General features: G+C 41.1%; 1 protein-coding gene across 1 annotated transcript in view; it reads left to right on the top strand.

Moving 5' to 3' along the window:
- Positions 1-14,270, top strand: part of gpm6ab (glycoprotein M6Ab) — a 31,481-nt gene extending 17,211 nt beyond the window's left edge. Inside the window, exons 2-7 of the mRNA XM_088341651.1 lie at positions 1,904-2,096; positions 3,838-3,994; positions 6,034-6,187; positions 8,057-8,133; positions 8,239-8,304; positions 13,446-14,270. Of these exons, the coding sequence (XP_088197777.1) occupies positions 1,904-2,096; positions 3,838-3,994; positions 6,034-6,187; positions 8,057-8,133; positions 8,239-8,304; positions 13,446-13,598 (800 nt within the window). The 3' untranslated portion in view covers positions 13,599-14,270. The remainder of the gene's footprint in view (positions 1-1,903; positions 2,097-3,837; positions 3,995-6,033; positions 6,188-8,056; positions 8,134-8,238; positions 8,305-13,445) is intronic.
- Positions 14,271-18,908: the final 4,638 nt, after the last annotated feature.

Raw genomic sequence — 18,908 nt, 5'->3', positions numbered from 1 at the left:
ACCATTTCCTGTGGTGTATCTTGGGCCAGTACAGACAAGTGGCGCCCAATTCTCTCTAGGCCAACGTATGTTTTGACCCGGTCAAAGGATAATTTTTTTTGTATTTTTTGTTCTCAAAATGAAAGCAAAATAAATAATAGGTCCCTTTTTAAGCACTCAATTTGATATTTCGTTTTATAGTATTTCTGTAGTAAAAGAATTGTAGACGCACAAAGAGACAAAGCTAGCAACAATAAAAAACAATATTTTTTTATTAGTGGCCCAAGGCCCGCAGTTGGGCCACCTCTGATGTAATGTCTTGAGTTAACTTAAATAAAAACGTTTTTAAAAACCCATTTGATCTTTTCCAATAAATGACGAGGATTTGCGTAAAAAAGAGATGTTTTTGTGCCATTCTCATTTTCTTCCATTATAAACAATCTATATTTTGTTTTTGTCCTCATCCATTTTTGTTATGTGTATGTACGTGCAAAATGTGATAAAATAGTACATGGTTTTTGCTTCAAATCTATATATATATTTCATCCGTATATCCCAATTATTTTCGGAGGTAATGCATTTTGAAGACAGCAAATCTTGTCTTTGTTATCCTGAGCTGTGATGTCATCGGAGGAACACCAGCGCCCTAGCAAGCCTGTCACCGTATTGGTTTTCATGTTAACTAGACGAAAATGTTTTGAATGTTTTAAGCCAAGTTTAGGTAGTTTTCGTGGAGAATGCAAAAAAGTGGGCTAACTGGCTAAAAACAACATTTGGAGAGGCGCCAACAGGGGGCTATCTGATCAACGAAAGGTGGAAAAATGCGAGGCTGGCTGACCAAAAACCACAGTGAGCAGCCAGGCTAACCGACAACCCAAAAAAATAAATAAATAAAAAGGGCGCCAACCGCTATGGCAACAAGTCGGCCGGGAAAGAACAAACAAAGAAACAAGGCAAAACAAACGCTGACACCAGGCTAGCTGCTCAAAATATGAACAGTGAGCAACCAGGCTAGCTGCGAACCAAAAACGAAAAGCGGCAACGGTTATGGCAATAAACGCTAAGCCGGCCGGGAATACACCAAGAGACACGGCACAATTTGTTCTAACGCCAGGCTAGCTGATCCACAAACAGGTAGTCAGCCGCCAGGCTAGCCTGTAACCAAAAACGAAAAGCTGCAAGGCTACGGCGATAAACGCAAAGCCGGCCGGGAATAAACCAATGTGCTATCGCTAGGCTAGCTGATTAAAAACACACTGGTAGGAGCCTGGCTAACAGCAAACCAACAATGAAAAGCAAAAACGGCTACGCCAATGAACGCAAAACCTGCCAGGAATAAACCAAGGGACGTGGCCAAACTGGGACTATCGCCAGGCTAGCTGATCAAAAAAGCACTGTGAGGAGCCAGGTTAACAGCAAACCAACAATGAAAAGCGAAAACGACTATAGAGACGTAGCAAAACTGTTGCTAATGCCACACTAGCTGGGCAGACAACACACGGTGAGCAGCAAATGAGTCACTCGGGAGCAAACAAAAAAGGAAAGCCCTTGGCAGCCCTGAACCTAACAGGAACTAGCCAGACAAAATCCTATAAAAAAAAAAACACAAAAAAACCCCCACCACAATCGCCTACTTCAAAACAAAAATGAGCTACTACAATCTGTTTCGGAACTAGCTTCACATGTTGTGTTAACGGGATTCACCATTTTGATAAGAGTTTTGTTCCTTCAATGACGCCACAGTTCAACTCAAAGACTAAATTTCTCGAGTACACCGGTGTGTGGAATATTTTGCAACATTTTTGTATATTTACACGTTCTGTGCCTAATTGGAAAAAAAAAATCAGTTTGGATAAACCCTTTAATAAAGGTAATTGTAAAAGTATGATCGAATCCCATAATGATGTTTTGTCTTTATGTTCAGGTTGTAAAGAGTGCTGTGAGCGATGCGTAGGGAGTCTTCCATGGGCGTCCCTCATTGCTACCGTCCTTCTCTACATGGGCGTAGCCTTATTCTGTGGATGCGGACACGAGGCCTTGAGTGGGACCGTCACTATCCTCCAGAACTACTTTGAGGTCATCCGAGCTCCTGGAGAAACCCTGGATGTGTTCACCATGTGAGTGACAAATATTACATTATCTGTTTATGCGATCAAGATTAGAGAAATGGACCATTTTCAGTTGTCAGTCATCTAAAATGATGTATGGTCTGCATTAATATTGCGCTTTTCATGTCACTGAAGACCTCCCGAAGTCCTTTATAATGTGCTTCACACTTAGCCATTCACACACACACTCACACACCGATAGCAGCATCAGCCATGCAAGGCACTCACCATCTTATCGGAGGATTAGGGGTTCAGTGCTTTGCCCAAGGACACTTCAACATTTCACTCGGAGGAGCCAAGAGTCGAACCTGCAACCCCTTGGTCCCAAGCGAGCGCTCTACAATGTACCTGACACTTGTTCGGGCATTGGGGCTTCATTGGCTTGCCCAAAAATTAATTTGCTTTAAGCGGTGGGAACTCTGTATAAGGCGCACCCAAAAGCTCCAAATTGGTCCAGAAATTTGAAATATACCGCAAAATACTGCTGGATAAAATTGCAAATGAATACAGCATTTATTCGCGTATGATACTACGTACACAAGGTTTTACAGTATACTACCATATTCGTGCAACAATTGATCAATCAAAAATCATCACTGACCAAAATCACTAAACATTGTAACATAATTTAGCCCGGATTGCGGTGGTGAAAGCGCAGGAACTTGAACACCAGTTTTACAGATGACATATTAAATTGATGGTATTATGATCCTCTTTTGGATCCCTGTGCCAGAATGGATATCAGAGAATGAATGAAACAAAGCGGTCCTGAAAGATACAAATAAACACCAAGTCCATCATCTGATACACCAAAACGTTGTTTTCCCTTGTGCTTTTTGCGTTTATTTATATCCTTCAGGTCGACCCCGCTCTCTCCACTCTCTCCAACACTCATCCCTGACACTGTGAATATAAATAACGTGAGAACAAGAAAAATCTTATGCCTTCTCATATGTCATCTGCAATACTAGTGGCTAATGGATGTCCATTTATCCATTACCAATATTTTAGCTCTGATAAACACGTGTGGGTATTCCAAGAGTATACCATTTTTCAATCGACTACCAAAAAACATACTTTGGTCAGTAAGTAGTCTTTTTTTTTTTCATGTAATAAAAAAATCAGACGTTAAAGCAAGCCCGCCAACCAGATCCATCCCATCAGATATTTGAATCCGACCTGCTATAAATTTCTGAGCATGTCCAAAAAAAGAAGCACGTGTCTAAGTCATTTCATTTAAACGTTTTGATTTCTTTTTTAAATAAATGCAAACCAAATACTCTCTCCGGCCCATGGAGGGCAGTGTTGAGTTCGTGTAGCGTGGTAAGTTGGTTTAGGTATAAAACTGCAATCAATCAACTGTTAGAATAAACCAGTTAACACATTACATGAAAATATTTTTCAAAGATGGTTTCTCAATAAATGTATTGGGATTGGAAAATGATTTATTGTCATCCCTGAATATAAAATGAGGGTAGGTTACTTATTTAATAAATAAGTAATAATAAAGCATAATACTGAAAAAAAATAAAACTAAAAAATTTTGAAAAACAACAACATTGATTAGAATAACAAGAAAAAGTACTTGAAATTTAATTTCAATGTGCATATTTTTAAATACTGGTAGATAATTTGCATAACACGAGGCTCACCTAGAGCAATATACAATTATTTGTTGCCATGGTTTTGAATGCTAAAATGTGGAATAAAGATTAGAATGGAAAGAGTAATCTGATATTTTTTCCTGCAGCATTGACATCCTGAAGTACATCATCTACGGACTTGCCGCGGGATTCTTTGTCTTTGGAGTGCTGTTGCTGGTGGAAGGTTTTTTCACCACTGGGGCGATTAGGGAACTGTATGGAGAGTTCAAGATCACTGCCTGTGGACGTTGCCTGACTGCATTTGTAAGACATTTTCCTATTCACCTCATCTCATCTCATTAGCTACACCGCTTATCCTCAGTAGTGTCGCGGGGGTGCTGGAGCCCATCCCAGCAATCATCCGGCAGTGGGCAGGGGACACCCTGAACTGGTTGCCAGCCAATCGCAGGGCACACAGGGACAGACAACTCGCTCGCTCATTCACACCTAGGGACAATTTGGACTGGCCAATCCACCTGAAATGCATGTCTTTGGAATGTGGGAGGAACCCGGAGTTCCCTGAGGAAACCCCCGCAAGCACGGGGAGAACATACAAACTCCGCACCGGAAGTCCGGTAGCTGGATTTGAACCCACACAGGAGGTTCCCAAGACCTTAGAACTGTGCCGTACACCCGCTAACCACTGCGCCTCAAATACATAGATAATCACAAAGTGTATTAACTTTAAGTTTAAACTTTTGTAAATACTCAGAATAAGGAGTCAAGACATCAATGGATTTTAAACTGGCAAAGAGAACTGGGATGGGAGCCTACAGATAAGAGAATTCCACGCTGTCCTAAAGCCGTCTTTTGAAACTCCTTATTAAGTTTAGTCAAAATAAGGCGAGAAGATATCAATGGATTTTTAACTTGCAAGGAGGGCCAGGAGAGTATTTCTGAGATAAGAAAATCCCATCCCTTTCTAAAGCCCCTCCTCCCAGCCCGGCTACCGGATGTAAAAACACATGGTGAGCAGACAGCGTAACCAAGAACCAACAACAAAAAGTGGCAACGGCGCTAATGCAAACCCAGCTGGAAATAAACCGGTGCAAATGCCAGGCTAGCTGGCTGTGCAACACACGGTGGACAGCCAATGAGTGCCAAACGAGAGCAAACAAAACAGGAAAGAACTCGGCAGCCCCGACATTACCGGGGAGTTAGCTGGACAAAATGATTCCAAATGTGCCACACGAAGCTAAAAACAAACGGAAAACCACAATTGCCTAGCTACAAGTAAAAATGAGTGGCATGCAATTGCTGTTCACTACAATCGCTGTCTGTTTCGTAGCTGGCCTCACATGTTGTGTTAATGGGATTCACCATTTTGAAAGAGTGGTATTCCTTCCATGATGTCACAGCTATAGAGTAAACAAGCCAGATGGGTCAACTTTGAGACTTCTTTCTCGAATCTACCAGCGCGTGGACTGTTTTGCCACTTATTTGCATAATTGTGGGGAGGAACCCCAGTCAACTCAAGTCATATTTATTTGTATAGCCCTAAATCACAATAGGAATCAATGGGCTGTACTGACTACTATAGTGACACCATCCCCTGATCTAAAACCTACATAAGGGAAAGGAAAAACTCAAAAGCTCAGCATGAGGAAATTAAGGAACTATGAATTGGGCCCCACATAAGGTAATCCCCCTTCCAGGATGACCAGGCTGCAAAGGATGTTTCAATAACAAATAATACACAGATATTGTCAACAGGCAATATAGGTCATTCATAAGCCTAGGTAATAGAAGTGTGTTTAAAGCCTAGATTTAAACAGTTCCACTGACGTTGCAGATTGAATCTCAGAAGGCAGAGCATTCCACAGCACCTGCGGATTTCTTTTTGGATCTTGGGATCAATAGTAGTAATAACAGGAACATTGGAGGAAATTAAATCTGAAAGATTTGAGGGGGCAGGTCCATGCATGATTTTGTATAATACCAACAGAACTTTAAAAACACATGGCAGGGAACCAATGCAGGTTAGCTAAAATCGGGCTAATGTGACGAAACCAAAAGCCTTGCTGCAGCATTTTGCACCAGCTGCAGGCTATTGATGCTAGACTTAAGGAGACCAGAGAGTAGTACTTTCATGTAATCGAGACTGGCGGTGACAAACGCATGAATTATAATCTCAGCATCAGAATGGGACAGCATAGGACAAATTTTAGCAATGTTGCTAGAATGGGAAAAAGCGGTTCTAACACCATGTTCTGGGCCTAATTAATCAGTTTGGGAAGACATTTAAAAATGCCTGCCGATGCTCATTTTTGTTTTCTTTCCCCTCTTGTCCTTTCTCCATTTAGCTGATGTTCCTGGCCTACCTTTTTTTCCTGGTGTGGCTCGGCGTGACAGCATTCACCAGCCTGCCGGTCTTCATGTACTTCAATGTTTGGTCCATGTGCAAGAATACCAGCCAGGTTGAGGGAGCCAACCTCTGTCTGGACCTCCGCCAGTTTGGTTTGTGACTCAATCATTACTGATCCTCGACTCAATGAAAACGAATCATGTCTCAAATGTTCATACCAAAGACTTTGAAATCAAAGAGACACTGTGTATTATTTGACCACAAGATGTCACTCTATTGCAGTTGTTTTCAACCACTGTTCACACCAGCAGGGTTAAATAAGAAGAAAAAAAGGCATAGGGGCCTAGTAGCAAGATGGCATCCTCTGATGTAAAATGAATACAAATTTAACAAAAAAATAAGTCTCCTTAAAAAATCCATGCTTATATGATGTATATTGTTGGTTATTTACTTTTTTAATATGAAGAAAAAAAAATTTGCCACGAGGAGGCACTGAATATTACACACTGTCCCAATAAGTATTTTATAATTACCTAAAACAATAGATTTCAATGTAACATTAATAGTATCATTATTAATCATCAGAATCATAAATGTATTTTGTCAAGTGGTTGCTAGAAAAATATTGATTTTGCACTACTGTGTAGAATGTTAATAGGTTCATTGTTTAGTTGACACTCAAAATGAAGAGTGAAAATTAATACTGAGCTTGATTGGGATTTGATCATACAAAATCCCTCAAAATGCAAAAATTCCAACCTTTTTTAAAAGCCCTCTTCAAATTCCCCCCTTTTCATGAAATCTCCAGAAGCAGATCAGCCCTAAGGGCTGTGGGTGTCAAAGAACGGGAACATGATTGGCCAACAATGATGATGACATTAACAACGCATAAAAATTATACTGAAAAACAACAAAAGTAGTCCAAAAACAACCTTACTATAAACACAGGACAGATATGTTAGCCTCTAAAAATCTTCCAATGTTTATCAAGTAGCTCCATTGCAAACTTAACAGTATTTTTAAAAAGTAATATAAATATTTATGTCGCAACTGTTTCATAACAAAAGCCAAGAGTGTCAAACCAACAAAGCAACATTGTAACAAAAATACAAATACTATATAACAATTTCGTTACAAGTTCATGTTCAGAAAATTTGGTTTCAGCTTGACGCTTTTACCTTTTTTATATGTTTACGTAAATGTGTGGTGTTGCCACAATAGCGGAACGCTTTACCATACAAATTATGCCTGGCATTGTCCTCTTCTGTTGTTGAAAAAGAAGTCCGAACCACGCTTTACTTCCAGTTTGCCTTGGTCATCTTTAGCTTCTTGTAGGGAAGGGTGCATAGATTTGGCCCTGTCTTCTGCCTGGCAGGTAGGATGCAGCAGCAGCCCAGGTCGGGAGAAATGCTAAAAGTGTGCCTGTCAGTTGCACTCAGAGGCATAAACTTAGTGGCCAAGGGTGCTGGGTGAGAGACTGAAGGGCTGCACTATCAATATAGATAAGTGACACTTTGAAGAAATTGGTAGAGGAGTGAAGTAGAGGTGAGATCGGGCCTAAAAAATACAGCCCGACCTGACCCGAGTCGCAGGTATACAAACTTAAACCCGACTAAACCCAAAGAGTTAACTTGATTTGATAAGCAAGCTCAAAACAAACCCGAGCTTGGGGTTTACTAGTCCCTCAAATCAAGTGACGTGAGGGAGGCGGGAGGAGGAAGCCATGCATCTTTTACCCTAACACCTAGAAGGAACATTTCTTTGGATTTTGTGATTTTTATTTTCTTTATCTCAATAATTACTTGAGTAAAAGTAAGTGCACGGAGATCCTCCAGGAAGGACTTAATGATTGACATTTTAAGCCCAAACCCAGCCCCAAGATCTTACCTCTAGAGTGAAGTATTAAATCGGGACAATAGTATCAATTCGATCCAAGTACTTGCATCGTATTGATAATATAAATATTTGGATCAATTCCCCTACCCCTATCTTTTAGTCATAATCAGGTTTCTGTTCATCAGGTGCTGTGACCATATCTGAGGAGAGGAAGGTTTGCACGGGATCTGAGAAATTCTTCAAGATGTGTGAATCCAACGAGGTAAAGAATAGAACGAGATGTGATCCAAGCATATTAAGAAATATGAAAGCAAGAATAAAGTGCCGTATACATGAAGCATCCTAAGTTATTTTGTGACTCTGGCAGCTGGACTTGACCTTCCATCTGTTTGTGTGCGCATTGGCTGGAGCTGGAGCTGCTGTGATTGCAATGGTGAGTTGACCATTCAGAACAAATTGTATCTAGAATCTTGTTTTTTGTGAGTTTTTTCTAGGCACAGCACAAAACAGCCCCCCGACCATCGACTCTTGATATATTAATCCTCAGCATATATCGTAAATACGTATAGTATATATATTTTTGAAAATTGCCATAAATTAGGGACATTTTTAATGTTCTGTATACCCAGCGGTTACCGTAAATTCCGGACTATAGAGCTTACCTGATTATAAGCCGCACCCACCACATTTTAAGAGGAAAACCGATTTTGTACGTACACAAGCCGGACCCGGATATAAGCCGCATGCGCCCACATTAAAAAAATGTAACACAAGCACAAAATTAACCGAAGCACGACTTTAAGTCCCGGGGTTGAAACTGAATGTCTTTCATAAAAGTGCAAAAATCACAGCCGGCAAAATAAACGTAAAATGATCCCACTACTTAAGGTTTGCTGCAGACCTGCAGAGTCCAGGTCCCGTTGAAAGTAATCCAAGGAAAAAAGTTTCCAAAGGTATGGGTGGGAAGAATATATATCCACTATTGTCCGCCGCGTCCACAAACACTGACCTTTACCGGTCCCCACTTCCCGTCAGCCCGCGTTTTTTTTCGCCCCTTCTTTTTTTTTTTTTATCAGAACAAGTGTCTGAAATAAATACATTACGGAAATATACAGTTGCAAATACATATTATACATGGTTACACATATTTACAAAGAGACGGTACACCGAGAGTTTTCAAAGCTTTAATAATAATAATATAACGTGCTTCGTTTTGCTTTCGCTTTTAATATAGGTGTACGAAGTGTTTTAGCCCTTTTTTTTATTTTTACACGTTCATGTTAGACTAATCTTTCGTACGGAAGATTACGAAAATGCGAACGTACGATTAGCCTGGGTTAGCTTCATGTTTATGTTAAACATTCAGGGTGTTGGAACGGAGCCCAACATTCAGGGTGTTGGAACGCAGCCCCCTTTCCAATGAACCGCTCATCACTTGTTGTGGAGACCCGGGTGCTAAATGACTTGTAAACGACCTGATTTTTTTATTTTTACACATTCATGTTAGCGTAATCTTTCGTATGGAAGATTACGATAACGCGAACGTACGATTAGCCTGGGTTAGCTTCATGTTTACGTTAAACATTCAAGGTAAACATTCAGGGTGTTGGAACGGATTAAAACGATTTACATTATTTTTAATGGGAAAAATGATTTTGGTGATCGAACAATTCGGTTTTCAAACAGGGTTCTGGAACTGATTATGGTCGAGAACCGAGGTTCCACTGTATGCACAAGCCAAGAAGTTGCAGTCTTCCTCGGCGCATATATTCCACCGGTCTAAATCTTACCTTTTGTACTCGAGTGCCGCATATAAATTGGCCGCATCACTGAATAAGCCGCAGGGTTGAACGTTTGGGGAAAAAAGTAGCGGCTTATAGTCCGGAATTTACGGAAATTTGTTCCGTAATCAAATTGGCGTTTCTATATTGCTCATATATGTATACATGCAATACCTTAAATAAGGCAAAATGAATGAACTGTACATTACATGAAGGTTTTTTGGGTTACTACACTTTTCTAATTTAGAATGAATATTATTTTTATATGGTATTCAGCCGATATAATAGCTAATAATCACGCCAAGAAACTTAAATTCTTTTACTTTTTCTATTTGAACGCTACAGTTCTTTATTTGTATTGAAATTTCTTTTTTGGGATTTACCAAATACCATAACTGTTTTTCACACTTCATACAATGTTTTTATCAAACTGTTCCTTGACATTCTTAAGTTCTACCGTCATTTCTGCCTGTGATTTCTAGAAGTTTGTACCTGTGCCTAATATGGTGGTGTTTTCAGAAAATACAATATATTTGAATTTCAATGATACATAACACAAGTCATTTGTATAAAATAAAAATAACAAATGTCCTAACACGGACCCTTGAGGGACTACACAGAATACGTTCATAAATCTTAAATTGCTGTCGCCAATCTGTACATATTGAGATTTTCTGCCTCATCTGAACTAGATAAACAATATTGTTACCTTTGTTGAGGTGGACCCAATTGTAGGAAAGCCAGAATGGGGGGAGGTATACTCAACAAAGGATGACCTTTTTTAACAGGAACAATAAACAAAAACAAACCATGTCTTCAAACAACTAGCGAAATGTGGAAACCAGACACATAAACCAAACCTGACATGAAGACATGATGGAAGTGGAATGGAAGGGGCAACTGCAATGACCCGACTCAGAGTGCTGTCCGAGCAGTCTATATAAAGTTTTGGGATAATTTGGAACAAGTGTGTGTAGATTGGAAACAGGTGTGCCCAGTTCCACACACGGTTGGTGCCAAATGTGGAAAGGTTACGTATCAGATCATGACGTTACCTCCCCTTCAAAACCGCTATTCCAGATGACCCTGATAAAAGCAAAAACAAAATTGACGGTGGCTGCATCAAACGGACCTTCGCTGGAACAGAGGACAGGTGAGGACTCGTCTTCTTGCCGCTGAGACGGGGCCCTTCTCACCAACAGGTGGTCGAGGGTCATTGTCCTTTCCCGCTAAAGCAGGAACCAGAAGCCGGGTGACTTTTACTTCGCCGCCAGGACAGGAACCTTCTCAAATGCAATAACCCGACACAGAGTTCCGTCCGAGCAGTCAATATAAAGTCTTGGGATAATTCAGAACAGATTTGGGGAGATTGGGCACAGGTGTGTCCAGTTCCACACCAGGTTGGCGCCCAATTGGGGAAGGTTGCCAGATCATGACACAACCTCCCCCTCAAGATCTGCATTCCAGATGACCCGCTCCTATAGGATAGGGTGGCTGAAAGTCCATGTCTGTTCCTGCCAAAACAGGGCCAGAAGCAGGTGAGGACTCCTCTCATCGCCGCATTGACTTTTCTCCACCAGGCGGTCATGGGTCCTTGTCCTTTCCCGCTACAGCAGGAACCAGGAGCAGCCGGGTGACCCTCACTTCGCCACCACGACAGGAACCTTCTCAAATGCAATAACCCGACACAGAGCACTGTCCGAGCAGTCAATATAAAGTCTTGGGATAATTCGTAACAGATCTGGGGAGATTGGGCATGCCTGTGTGCAGTTCCACACACGTTTGACGCCAAATGTGGAAAGGTTACGTATCAGATCATGACGTTACCTCCTTCAAGAGCGGGATTCCAGACGACCCTGAAAAAAATAAAAACAAAATTGATGGTGGCTCCATCAAACAGACCTTCTCTGGAACAGAGGACTTGTCTTCTCGCCACTGAGACAGGGACCTTCTGACCTACATGTGGTCCAGGGTCCTTGTCCTTTCCCGTTAGAGCAGGCACCAGAAGCAGCTGGGTGACCTTCACCTCACCACCAGGACAGGAACCTTCTCAAATGCAATGACCCGACGCTTAGTGCTGTCCGAGCAGTCAATTTAAAGTCTTTGGATTTTTGGAAACATATGTGGGAAGATTGGGCACAGGTGTGTCCAGTTCCACACCGGGTTGGCGCGCTCTGGCACCCAGTTACCAGCCAATATTCAATATTCACATTCTTTGTATCCAGTGCTGTGTGGATGCAATGCCAAGGTTATTATGCAGATGACTAAATCACACTTCAATATGAAGCCAGTACCGAGAGGGGGTGGAGTGGGTGTTCAGCAAGATGTCTGCAGAGAGAGTTCATCAGCGAACTGTGCGGATAACAAATCTGAATTGATGTCGGGATTCTATTTGAGAGATCCATCTATTTGCTCTGTATACTTAGACGCCTATCAACCAATATAACAACTGTCAATCATATTACTTTCCTTTATATCAGCCATCGTGTAAAAATCTAGACTGTTGACAGCACACCCTTCTATTTCTGCACCTGTTTATCTTCCCTCAGATTCAGAGGGGGGTTGGCCTTCGTCCCAGAAAACATTCCACCCACTCACATGCTGATATTTGTGGAGAAAATTTCACTTGAAAAACACAGCTCTATGCGAGACTTCTAATTGATAGATCTCAACTTAGCGCCTAAACTATTATGTACTCAATTGGCTTTTAACAATGCAATCTATGTTTTCATAATAATTGCCGCTTCTTTTGTTGTTTCGTAGCAGACCGTATATGGGCCTCGCCCCAAAAATATACACAAAAGAGCAGAGAATTGACTAAGAGGGAGACGTCGTTTATTAATATTCATCAGCGTTCAAACAGCGTTCTCATTCGTCTAAGAGACAATCAGCTTTTTATACATTCCGGAGCAGAAACTTCACGTGAGACATATCACGTGTTGTTTTTCTCTTACCGGCCGCATGCTTCCTAGAATAGTGTTTTTCTCAGCCAATACCGTTTTGCAATCGTCCACATGTTTCTCATCAAGCCACAGTGTTTTTCCCTCCTTCGATTCTCCAAAACCACGCAAGTTCCCCGAAGACAGTTGGAGAAGTCGCCGTGACCCAGCCAACTTCATGTGAGCTTCGCAAACTGTTCCAAACCAAGCTGAGTGTTATTGCTTCGCTTTCTTTAAACTCGGGAGAAACAAGCCTGGAATTTCCTGTCTAAACAAGTGTGTCCTCATTCTGTGATAAGCTCTGACTTCACTATTCCATGACAGTTGCACATGCAGTATGTGAAAGTCTTTAATGCGCTCGAATAAACTCTTCCTTTTTCATCTTTTTTGGGGTATAGGATAGCATTTGGACTTTATTTGAAACAGTCCTTTTCTTACTTTCACCATTTTTATTCTGCAATTAAATAGTAACAACGTCCACGCACCTGACGCAAAAGGACACCTTAAACTACGCGCCCCAGCGCTAAAGATTTTATGACAGTGAAAAACAGTTTTGCCTATAGATGTTGAGCAAAGGAGCAATGGTGGAACAATGCACCTTTTTACGCAATCATCATACAGCATCATTTAAATGGTCCTGTGATTTCTTGATGACAAATTTCTCCTCGGGAAATAAAAACGACTGTTTTTGTGTCTGACATACCTTCTATTACCAGAGGGCCCCAACTGGGGTTCCAACTGGACACATATGGGCCTCTGGTGGTAGGAGTATGAAAAACAAGGTTTCGCCACTCATTGCATCTCGCACTATAAATAACAACTTCACACTTTCTTCTTCCCTCTCAACCCTTTAGGTCCATTTTCTGATGGCATTGGCTGCCAACTGGGGATACCTCAAGGATGCCAGCCGGATGCAGAAATACGAAGACATCAAGTCCAAGGAAGAGCAGGAGCTGCACGACATCCACTCCACACGTTCCAAAGAACGCCTCAACGCCTACACATAAACAAAAAAAAGACCACACGAGAAACAATGCATGCACTTACCCAACAGACGTACAAAAACGAATTATTCCCACACACAAAGTTGCAGCACACAGGATTGCGTACACAGAAATGTGGTAGGGGGCGATAACCATGAAGAAAAACCAATAATGATATCCTCCGTGTGCTTCCGGTTGGTCTTGTGGCGAGGTGATCTTTGCTTATGTGCCAAAAATCAATCAGATAATGTGAATATCATGATATGAATTATCGTATTTTAATCGTGACATCAGAAATAATTTAAACATTGGGTTGAAATCAGTTCTTAATCCTCAGCACGTAACCCAAAATTCTAAATCATTTCAAGGCGAGAAGAACAATTTTTTTGCTGTTTCTTTGTTTGTGATTGTGCTCGGGTACGCTGTTTTTAATTTATTGTTCGAATAAACCAAAAATGCGCATGCTTTTAAAACCCCGGCTACGTATACTGTAAGCTTATAAAATCAAAATGTAAAAAAAAAAAAAAAATACTAGAAAGAATAACCCTGTTTTGGAGGTAAGAATTTAGTGAAGTAATCCAGGATGTATGTGCAGTGCTTGAATCCTTTTTTTAAAAAAACCCTCATGAAAATTGAAAGCAATTATCAAAAACGAATGCTAAACAGCGTACATGACTAAATAAAAGAAAGGGAAAATCATCACAGACGTACGCTGCTAGTGGAACAAAGAGCCGAAGACACGGAAGGCATCATTACAGGCATATTTGAGCTCATCTTTGCACGAAGGGTGGATAATATCGAGAACCCCAGTAACCTGCAAAGTGCAAAACACACACACACAGAAAACAAAACACAAACACACTTAAATGTGGCTGAATGGTCAGTGTTGTGCAGGCAGTGTTGTCTGGTGCTGTCATGCTGTGCTATGTCATTTACCAACATCACACTGAAATACAGTATTCGGGAACAATTTATACCTAAATGAGAACAAAGGGTAGCTTGACCCTGAACAAATATCTTAGAAAGTCTCATCCAGAGCCCAGTTTCACCAGTTGTTTCCTTGACAGTAATCAATTACAGTAAACACAAGATGTTTTGAAAGTCTTGGGCACATTTTTGACATTGAATATCTCGGAAATGTTTAAGGATCTCAAAACGCTTCTGGTAAATTCAATTTCACTGGTCTAACGACACTGGTCTAACGTTTCCAGCGTTGCATGGTCAATGGTTGCAACAGCTTCTGTTTTTTCGTGCCTTCAGCTCGTCCCGGTCTCTCGAAATAGGGGGCACATAGAGGAATCCTTTCACAAATTGCATGGTGTGAGATCTGGACATCTTGGTGGCCAGGACATGAGCTTGCGATCATATGGCCAGACCGTCCAGTCCATCTATCTGGCTGGGTTGAGGCCAGGAACTCCAGTGTGGTGTTGCTCCACCTATTAGAAAATGAAGCCACCAGACTCTTTCTTACTCCTTTTATCCATTATCAGTTTTCCAGCATATGAAGGTACATCTCGTCCTTGACTGTTGCTCTTTCAAAGAAGAATGGTCCACATACAGCTTTCTTCGACATAGCACAAAACATTGTCACCTTTGGAGAATCTCATAGATGCTCAAGAAGTTCATGTGGGTTCTCAATTCCCCATATGGCAATGTTTTGCCGTTTAACGTGGAAAGTTGCCTTATCTCTAAGAACAAGTCGGGTGTCAAATCCATCATCTTCTATATTCTGTTGCATTGCAATGGAAAAGTCACAATGATCAGTGCCCTTCAAGTGTTGGACTAACTGTAGCTTGTAGTCATCTTCTAAAGACACGCCAAGCAGTTGTTGTAGGACACTGAAGTTCCTTTCTGGCTCTTCTGATCACTTGTTCAATCACATGTTCTGAAGTTGAGAGGTTTTCCTTTCTTTTAGCTTGGCATAAGCACCCATCTGTTATGAATTCACCATACCATCTCACCTCTTTGGTGGCTCCTTTCCCAATGTTCTACAAAATCTATGATGAACAGCAGTCCATGATTCCGTTTTTTGAAAATTCAAGCACACATAATGTCAGTCTGAAGAGAAATTTTGGAAATCAATAGGAGATATTGGCGGCATGCTGGTTGAGTGGTTAGCCTGTCAGCGGCACAGTTCTGAGGTCCTGGGATGGAATCCTCCTGTTCAGAGTTTGCATCTTCTCCCCGTGCTTGCGTGGGTTTCTTCCAGGAACTCCAGTTTTCTCCCACATTCCAAAAACATGCAGGTCAGGTGAATTGGCTGGTTCAAATTGTCCCTAGGTGTGAATGAGCGAGTGAGTTGTCTGACTCTGTGTGCCCTGCGACTGACTGGCAACCAGTTCAGGGAGTCCCCTGCCCACTGCCTGAAGAGGCTGGGATGGGCTCCGGCACCCCCGCAACCCTACTGAAGATAAGCGGAGATATTAGAGCTTTAAATGTGCCCATGACTTTTGCAACACCAAGTACAAAACACACTAAAGTGCACAACAGCATATATGGATTAACAAAGCAATTGGGAGAGGTTCACCGTTAATCCATGCTCTGAATCTACTTCGGGTATGTTGTCTACTTAGAGTGCCAATATACATTGCTTAATCGATCATATATTTAATATTTATCTGCTATACATACAGCCTACTCAATCGATTGACAGTTTCCACTTGAACAGGATTGTCATTTGAAACAACTTTGCAATGGGGCTTCATATTCCTTTCCCCTCAGAAGACATGTGTCCCAACCTGTGAATCGAGTAACAGCACATTTTAGCAGCACAACGTCTTTTCAAGTGTCATTTCATATCGTCTCGGTGTCTTTTCTCACTTTTCGGGGAATTTTTGCCACATTTCTACCAGCATCGTTTTTTGTGTCATTTTAAACATGGGGGTGCATTCAAAAGACAAATTTATAGGGGTTGATATCACGTTCACATGTGATTCTGCACATACAAACACGCTAAATACACCCACGTTTGTGACACTTTCATCTTGTATCTTTATAATGAATCCATATCCTCTTTATTGGTATCAAAAAAACGATGAGTATCCAAAAAATTGATTATTATTAGTGTTTGGTTTTTGAGGAAACAGTATTACAGAGGAAAAACTCCTATTCACTTGAACAGCTACCTTTATATTTGATATCAGCGGTTATTCCACTCTTCACCCTTCCTTGGATTACCAGCAACATTGCTGTCGCATCCCGATTCTATCACAGGGCGTGCCAATAAACCGATGAGGAAATTCGTAGGATCACATGAAGATGTGAGGCATCGTGAAGCATCGTGAGTCTCTATCTGCCAGTAGAGGCGCTTGAAAGTAGAAGCCCTATAATGTTTAGGATAACTGACAGTTTCAATGGATTGGTAATAGGACCAGCCAAGGAGGTTGGGGGGGTTCAGACACAGACACAAAAAAAAACACTATTTTCATATCTGTGATCGATTAACATTCCACTATTTATTGAGACATTTGAATCCTATTTTTTTTCAAATTTTGATTACAAAAGGTTCATGTCTTTCTAAGCCAGGGTGCACACCATATTCTATGAAAAGCTATCCATATGTGAAACAGTATTTCTGAAAAGTCAAATCTGTAGGGTGAAGTATAGTCTTGGTGTCCCATTCCTCACCAACGCGAATGCATTTTCGCCTGCACACGTGATTTTCAGTGGTGGGCCGTGCATTTTACACATAGACACTCAGCTCCGGTCAATGAGCTGGCTCTTAAGAGTGAAATATCCTATTCTATTTGAAAGAGGAGTGATTTGGGCCCAGTCATCCTCTCTTTAATGCAGTGCGCCCAGTTCTCTGGGAACGACAGTGTCGGACGCTGCCACCAAAGGCAATCCATTTGGGGAGCCTCTAACGTGGACTGCCTCACGTAAAGCATGTCTTTTGTAATGAAGTCTAAGTTAAAAAAGACGGTGTAAACAGAGACTAAGAAGACGGGTGGATAATGAAAATTGTAAAGACCTAGAAAGAGAAGCTTGGCCAAACCCAAACGTAATGAAAGAGATTTTAAGCTAAAGGTTGTTACTCTTGGCTGGAAGTGGTGGACAAAACCTTTTCCTGCTTGCAGAGGCTTGCTTGCCTCAGAGTTGTCTGACATTTCACTTCTAAATCAACACAACAATATGTTTTCTGGTGCAGCTCATTCTCTTCAAGTTCAACGGTTGTAAGCGCAATCGCTTTGGTGGATTACTGTTCCTTAGCCAGATGTAGTTGGTGAAACCGGTGACATTACCTAAGGCCCGCTAGCAAGCACTCAAAAGCCACCTCCGAATTTAAATTGCTAGAATGGAAAGTAATCCAGAGTGTAGTTGTCAAACGGGACAAAAAACACAGAAGATAGAAGCAGACATAAATCACAAAAAGTACGAAATAAAAAGGAACTGTTGGGAAGGCTGCTGATTGTGATATTTTTCAAGCAGCAGAGAAGGCCTTGCAGGCCCTGACGGCCCACCACTGACAATATTAATACCAAACGTCTAATCGATGTACAATTTCAAGTTGATTTAGTCAGAAAATAATGACTTTTTTAAACAAATTGCAATCAATTGTAAGACATGGTGGTGAACAGATCGGAAAAAAAAAATATGTAAAAAATCCTTTGGGATTGCAGCCTGGATGGGACACAGTAGGCTAACTTCACCACACAGAAGACTATCCTGTCTAATCTTGGCTCCCTACCGCCAGTATTTTGAAGAATCTCCTTTTCATAAAGCAGTATACATTTCATATCCTCTCATTGCCTGACAATGGATGTTTTGTCAGTGTTTTTAACCTCATTCACACACACACACACAAAAAAAAAATCGGTTTTGTGCACTTATCGACCATTGTGAACTCTTATCTCTTATTCTTGATGTGTATGTGCATTGATGTCCCCTTTGAGGGACCTGTGTATAGTCTTGCAGCATTGATATAACACCAAGAAGTACGGTAACAAAGATGAAACGAAACAATTCATTCGATCAGGAACATTTTATTCTTATGCTAATTTAAAAAAAAAAGACAGTGAATCTAGTTGTTGTTTGTGGCATGGTAATGCATTCAATGGTCATAATTTTGATGATTAAACAGTTTAAAAAATGAAGAATTATCCCTTGCGCTTTTCTGCTGTTTTTTCCACCCTATTTTTAGCTCACGGTATTATAGTTGTAGTTGCTAACGGTGCTAGCTAGTTATTTCCCACCAGAGCAATATGTTATACCAGTGTAAAATACAGTAAAGAAATAGGTATTTGAACACCCTATTTGCTTTTTCTCCCACAAATCAAGGAGGGGTCTGAAATTTTCATCGTAGGTGCATGTCCACTGTGAGAGAGATAAACTAAA

The sequence above is a fragment of the Urocampus carinirostris genome, chromosome 8, assembly GCF_059441175.1.
Source record: "Urocampus carinirostris isolate Australia breed hairy pipefish chromosome 8, RoL_Ucar_1.0, whole genome shotgun sequence".
Taxonomy (NCBI): domain Eukaryota; kingdom Metazoa; phylum Chordata; class Actinopteri; order Syngnathiformes; family Syngnathidae; genus Urocampus; species Urocampus carinirostris.
This window is presented reverse-complemented; position numbering and strand designations above follow the sequence as displayed.